Consider the following 6,899-nt stretch of genomic DNA (forward strand, 5'->3'; position numbering starts at 1 on the left):
AAATAGTCTCTTTTAGAGGCTAAAGTTCCAAGCACCCCTGACTAAAGAGAGGCTAGGACTAGTCTTGAGGCTAAAAATTTTTAGTTATAGGAAACCAACTAAAATATGTATTAGCCTTCTCTCCTCATTTAATTCCTCTCATTTAACACATGCGAATTCCGGATTGAAGGGTTTGGAGGATAATAAATGCTCAATAACTTAATTTTAGTTTCTTTAGTATTTGAATCCAAGCATGGATGAGGCTAGCAAGTTTTAGTCCCATTACTTTTAGTCATGGGACTAAAACGTATCCAAGCACCCTCTAAGTGGGCGTTTAGCATTCAAATTTTGTTTCTTTCTTATCACACGAAAATCAAGACCAATAATCTTTGTACTTTCTACATGCACTTAGCTCATTGAAAATTAAAAAGAAGAGATTATGACTTGCACCTTCTTAATGCATTGTCTACTCCACTTCATAATATGTCTTAATATTTCTATATTTCCACTTATTTGAGGACCAAGGGAGTATGTCAAAAAGCCCATGCAGGTTAATTTCCATCATTACCTCCCCACAAGCCCTTGTAGTTTCAAAAGTTAATATAATCTTGAAACAAGTTCATTAACCAACTGATCACCTCTCTCGCATTGTTATCTGCTATCACGTGTTCACACAAAATGTTGCCCAACTGAACAACGCAAATGCTACAGGCACGTCATGATATCAAACCCTGCATTTCCCTTTGGCACGCCAAGGAATCCAGCCATCGACACCTGGAGCCACACCACACGGCAACAGCTACAAAGGGGTCCGTGGACTTTAATGCCTCGTTCATCCCCAATGGTTGCTTCTCTGGCTACTTTATGACCACTAGCTGCCATTAACCCATTTCTGCGGCAGGCAGTCTTTGCACGAGGTGAGGGCACCACAAACATAGTACATTTTCACATGTTTATTACAAGGGAGGGTGGTAGTCTTGGATGATCTATTTTTCACTTTAGCATTCTTTTTTCCATGATCCATCTGAACCCCTTCACAAGCAATACTCACCAACCCAAAAATTATTTTGGCCCGACCACTACCAATTCAGGCTTTGCATAAATCATTTTTCATTACCTGTTATGGCATGTGGTTTTCTTATGGGCCCATGGTTTTCTTAGTCTGGTCCAGTTTTTACTTGTGTTGTTCGGTTTTCATGACCCAGACTGTGCCCCAAGAGGATTCCTCTTGGATGAGGAATTTGGACTCAGGAATGGTTATTTTACTGCAAAATCGTGTTCATTGGCACGCCGGTATAGAAGTGCTGAAGCTTCTACCCTGTTGATAGCAAACAAGGTAAGAGTCTTAGTTAAATGATGGGTTATTTCTGGAGCTGGTATTATTAAATAAGAAAATGGGTTGAAGTTCTTCAGTGATAAATTCCTCACCATCCTGGATGAACGACGAATCTGCCTGTTTGTAGTGCCCAATTCACCTTGTCGGTTCCTAGTGAGTTGGCGACAACATGAGTAACCCGATCGTCAATCTGGTTCGTGCACACTGCACCGAACTGCTCTGCAGTCTGCCAGAGAGGATGCAAGTGGGGGTTAGCCTCTCCAACAGGGAAAATCCGGCTAAAGACAATACGGCAGCCGGCAAGGATCCTCCGCTGCTCAGATGATAGTATGCTGCGCACATCAGCATCATTGAGGTTGGGATGAGAAAAGAAGTTTTGATGAATGCGCCCAATAACCTATTTCAAGAATGTGACAAGTCTGTCAGTATAATCAACTGTGTATTTCAGTTCTCAGGAGTTTACTTGAGGGATGGATCCATCATTACCGCCAACGAAGAAGCAAGAGTGCCATCCTCAGGCCTTTCATCACGATCAATTTCAAGAAGTGATGGTCCAGGAAGGCCAAATTGCCGTCTGCTGCAAGGGAAATAGGTGTATCTGCAGATAATTGTTTGAAAAGGACTTAGTAAGATGCACTTGCTATTAACTCACATCAGAGTAAATATTTGACAGAGATACATGCCTCTCTACAACAATCATATTGTTTTTGTTGTGGGGCCAGACTCTCACAGAGTCATCGATGATCACTACTGCAGATTCCATCCCCAATACCCCATCAAGATCTTTACTTTTTGGTACACGGTCATCGCTGTCAAATGTATCACCGTCACCACCTCTTGAGATACCATCACCACCCCTTGAGATTACTCTCCCTGCAAACAGGGTTCCACTAGGATCAAGAACCTTAGCCATCTCAGTAGCATACAGCTTGTTCCCCATCGTGTACAGATGTAACTCGTAAAGCTTGCTCGCCTACAGCATAAAGCACCAAATACATCAACCTTCAACACGAAGTGGAAAATGCGTCCATGAGCAGTGATTGAGAAACCTAAAGACAACAAACCTTCTCGAGAAAATTCCATATTCCTGGTCTTAGTTTAGTCCACATTTGCATATGATGGAATCGGAACAGATGCCGCTCTGACCTTTCCCAGTCTTGTTCCTCTTTCTTCCGCAAAATCTCTTCATGAATAGGATCCACTTCTATAAACTGAATTATAAGTGCATACAATATTAGTGCACTTGACGAATAGTGAAACAATTTAAGTCTTAGGCTACAAAGTCTAATACCTTCGCAGAATTGAGGAGAGTGTGATCCAAATCAAGCACTAAACAAAGTTTCCTCGATGAAAACATCGTGTGCTGTTCCATGATCCGTCTTGCCCTTTCCTTCTGTATGAGAGCCTTCTGCTGGTCATCATAACCGTTAAGGAGATCATCAAGATCACCCCACTGGTTAGCTGGTGGCCTGGTACCAAGTGTTGTAGCAGGGGCAGCATTATTGGAATCATTCTGTCCAGCAGCTACTCTTGGATCTGCCCTATTTACGCTGACTAAACTTTCTTGAGGAGCAATGAGTGATGAAGCAGCTAACTGTGAATTAGAGACAGGATCGACCTTACTCGCGCTCATGGTGGACTGTCGAGCAATGCTGGATAATGAGACTGGTTGAGATGGCAACACAGTAGTCTGAAGTTGCTCTGCCAGTTGTTGACGGTTAATCAAATTGTCTTTGCTGTCCTGGAAGGCCGGCAGGGCGATACCATTGCTTTTGGCTTGATCAGAGTTCAGAGTATCGTTCTTCTGTGATGTGTTATTGTGGAGGACACGACGGGGATCACGCGCCTTCATACGTATTACTCCAGGGTCATTTTGTGAATTCTACAGCAAAACATATGGTCAGTACTTACAGTAAAGCCAGGAATTGGCACTAAAAGAAAAGAAAAAAGTTCATGTAAAAATATTGACACCGCATAACCTACAAGTTACTACAACCTCAGCATGAGCATTGTGATTTAAAAAATAATCTTCACTTAATATGCCTAAAAATATGTCACCAAACAAATCTAAGTCACTATAAAATAATATGATAGTGACATTCATCAGGGCTTTACCACAGAGGCTGTTTGCGATGTTGCTTGTGGCCTATAAGAAGGAATGTGTGCAACTTCTGCGGTCTTCAGAGCATTGCCAGGTGGTATAACCATCCCAGCAGTGACATTATTGATCATGCCACTAGAGATGATACCTGAAGCAGGCTGAGGCTCTGATGCGGACCTCTTCTGATGTTCCATTTGAATCCAATGCATGAGCACAGTCGGGTTCACAGCAATGTCCTTTAACACTGCAGGCAATGAAACAATAGGAGCTGCACTGGTCTGTGGAACTGAATTAGGTTGGGAGGCTTGGAGAGTTCCAGTACTGTCTGGGATACTACTTACATTGCTAATAAGTTGACTACTGGTCCTAATACTAGGATTCCTGGCTGTCTTAGTTTCAAGCCCTGTATGCTTATTTGATTGAACCCTGTCACCTGAATAGGAGCTGATGTTACTTCCATCTCTACCAGGTGGTACCAGAATGTCTCTGGGACTCCCAGTACTCTCCCTAGCTCTTTTTAACACGGTTTCATCCATGAGAGGTTGGCCAGTTGCCTTGTGCTTCCGGCTATTATCTGATACAACACCCCCCAAGGTCCCATCTTTGGAAGCATTTGGCTCTGCCAAATTTACATGTATATTTGCATCTGCAGTACCACCAGAATCACGGTTCAAAAACCTGAGCCTTGGATCTCTACTTTTAGCTGAAGGCTTAAGAGCATGGCTGGGTCCTGAAACAGACTGTTCAATTTGTTTAGCATAACCTGGAGGACCACCTGCAAAACTGTCATTGCTGCTGATAACTGCACTAGGTCGGGAAGCAGGCATCAGATTCCCACTTGGCGGAGCAGACTTATTAGAAGCTGAAAAGCTTGAAACTTCACCAAATATATCACCTTCTTTGTCTCCAGATTTATCCCCATCATCAGATGGGGTTGGGCTTGGAAGATCATCACTTGCAAAGGTAGACGTCGGGCCATACTTCTGTCGGTACGAGGAAACATCCTTTAGCGCATCATTCACACATGGATAAAGAAAATTTTTTGAAGGATCAATTCTTTCTGCCGAAAAATATCTGTCAGGTGCCATTGGAAATACTCCAAACCCAATGGGCTTTGGCACAGGAAAAGGTGGGGCACTAACTCGGGTGGGTGAGGGTAAGCTGTTCTCGTCATAATCTGCATGAAGGTCCAACAAGGGGCTAACAATTCTATTATTCGCCGGTATCTCCCAGCTGGGGAAACTAGAGCCCCTAGGTGGATTTGCTGCTCCTGACTCGACTGGCAGTCTATCTGATGGAACCTGTCCAGATGGAACAACCACATTCACTGTTTTGGTGCTACAATTGGAACCGGCATTGTCTTCTCCATCTACAAAAACTAACTGTCTCACACGACTATCGAGCTGTCCACAGAAAAGAAACAGAAAGTTAGCATTCGAGCACAACCTACTCGCTCATGAAGCCCCACGAGCTACAAAAAATGCAAACCTCATCTCGCTGGTTGAGTGCCAGCATGTCTGAATATCTGTTCTTTATGTGAAACAGCAGCCTAGCAATTGAAAAGGGACCAATTGGTTATAAGATAACAAGTCAGTTTTAATCAATACTAAATGATTAGCAAAAGATGACTTATATTTACTTCAACAGCATGTTCTTGTTCTGCTCCCTCTTCGGCATCGCATATGAATTAGCTACCTACAACAATGAAAACGATGTGAGCACTATGGTTTGCCAGTTTGGAAAGGAAACAATCCAGCAGTCAGCCTTACAGTGGTGATGGTGTCGATTCCAACAAAAGCCTGTTGCACAAGAGCATCAAGCATAGGCATCGGGCTACCGCTCTCTGGGAACAGCGGCTTAAGGCTCTCAAAGCAAGACCGCAGGCGGGCACACGAAGCCTCAAATGACCTACAACACAACATTAGTAACTTATATCTCTCAGAAACTGAATCAAACATTATCCTAGCCATGAAACATGAGTACATACTTCTCAGCTTCCTCAATGGAAAGCCTCTCAAGCTCCTCCAGTATACTCCCCACGCGCTGGTCAAAATCCAGCTCATCAGCCGCCTCAACGGCCAAACGGGTCTGCTCCATGTCCACTGACTCTGACTTGTCCTGCGCATCAGAGTCCAAGTCGATGGTCTCAGGCTGCTTAATTGGAGGGGAAGTGGACTGTACGGCCTCCCCCTCCTCAATCTCGCCCTCTTCCTTCTCCTCGTCCGAGGTGTCGACGAGGTGCTCTACCTCGTCCTCGTCGGCAGCAGGCCGCGGAACGAGAGGCTTGTTCTGCACAGCTTGCGCCCAAGCAAAGCTGTGGAACGCCGGTGCATAACTCCGGGACATGGTGTACCCCATCCAAACCCTAGATCTCTGCGACGACGCCGACGGAGCAGCGGTGCCACTGGACGACTCCTTAAAGTCGGCGGCACTAATTTCTTCCAGCGACTCTGAGGAGTCCCCATCGGACGTCTCCCCGCCGCCACCGGCGGTGAAGACGTCCCCCCCAGGCGCGACCACCGCCGACCGCGGGCGCTCCCTCGTCATCAGCACGACCAGCCAATCCTCGTCCTTGGGCGTGAGAGTCACGCGCATGTGCCGTCCGCGGCGAGCACCTCTGGCGATGGGCGCGCCTCCCAGGTCTCGTTCTACGCAGTCAAATCTGGCTACCCGGAGCTGAATCCGCAGCTCCCTGTGGCGCCGACCGATCCAGCAGCCGCCGAATCACACCAATGGATCAGAGCCCCGTCAGAATGGGGAGACCGCCCACCGGATTTCGCTGGATCGGAGATGCGAGGGTAGACGAAAAGACAGCGCGGCGCCGGATTTCGGGGAGACGGGGAGGGGCTCGTGAGGCTTTTGCAGAAACTTATACCGAACCCAAGTTTTAATCCGACCGTTTGTGTTTGATTTCCACGGTCGGGATATGTGGACGTGTAGTGTCAAGGTTGTGGCTTCGTGAGGATGGGGGACTCTTTTTTTTTCTATATCTATACTATACTTCTATCTATACTACTGTTAAAAGACCAAAGGTGATTTCCCCTACATCCACACGAGAAAGTGCACACAGGATAACCCCAGACGTCCGATCAGACCCACTTACTACCATCCAACTGTCCACGTTTCATCAACCATACTACAACCAGATCGACGGTTGTAAGCAAATGTTCTGCCAGCAGACTCCCACGTCCAGACTCCTACACATCCCCACGATAACACCTCCTTCCAGCGAATAAGCAGAATTTCCGGGATCAACGCCACCACCACGCCACGAACCTCGCATCGGCACGCCGCCTCGCCGTCCTCGCTCCGCCCCGTCGTCCTCGCTCCGCCCCACCACGCCGCCCTCGCCAGACGACCCTCGCCCCTGGTCTCCGCGACATCCTCGACCCGCCTTGCAGCCCTAACTCTCCTTAGTATGTCGTCGTCACCACGCCGCCCTCTCCCCCGGTGTCTGCGATGTCCTCGACCCGGCGCGCTGCC

The 6,899-nt window shown here is 46.8% G+C and overlaps 1 protein-coding gene across 1 annotated transcript; it reads right to left on the reverse strand.

Moving 5' to 3' along the window:
* Positions 1-601: 601 nt before the first annotated feature.
* Positions 602-6,302, reverse strand: LOC123085898 (RNA polymerase II C-terminal domain phosphatase-like 3). The gene is made up of 11 exons (XM_044507599.1): positions 5,404-6,302; positions 5,186-5,324; positions 5,056-5,111; positions 4,905-4,965; positions 3,431-4,819; positions 2,607-3,197; positions 2,380-2,526; positions 1,999-2,288; positions 1,802-1,913; positions 1,408-1,712; positions 602-1,297 (listed from the first exon to the last, which is right to left on the reverse strand). Exons 1-11 carry the CDS (start codon positions 6,009-6,011, stop codon positions 1,237-1,239), a joined length of 3,759 nt encoding a protein of 1,252 aa, XP_044363534.1. The 5' UTR covers positions 6,012-6,302; the 3' UTR covers positions 602-1,236.
* Positions 6,303-6,899: the final 597 nt, after the last annotated feature.

Source organism: Triticum aestivum, chromosome 4A (genome assembly GCF_018294505.1).
Source record: "Triticum aestivum cultivar Chinese Spring chromosome 4A, IWGSC CS RefSeq v2.1, whole genome shotgun sequence".
In the NCBI taxonomy this organism is placed as follows: domain Eukaryota; kingdom Viridiplantae; phylum Streptophyta; class Magnoliopsida; order Poales; family Poaceae; genus Triticum; species Triticum aestivum.

Coding starts and splice junctions, on each gene's coding strand:
- LOC123085898 (XM_044507599.1), bottom strand. CDS start 6,011: ATGCGCGTGACTCTCACGCCCAAGGACGAGGATTGGCTGGTCGTGCTG. Junction 2,289..2,379: donor TATGGAATTTTCTCGAGAAG/GTTTGTTGTCTT, acceptor TTTATGCTGTAG/GCGAGCAAGCTTTACGAGTT. Junction 1,914..1,998: donor AATATGATTGTTGTAGAGAG/GCATGTATCTCT, acceptor AATTATCTGCAG/ATACACCTATTTCCCTTGCA.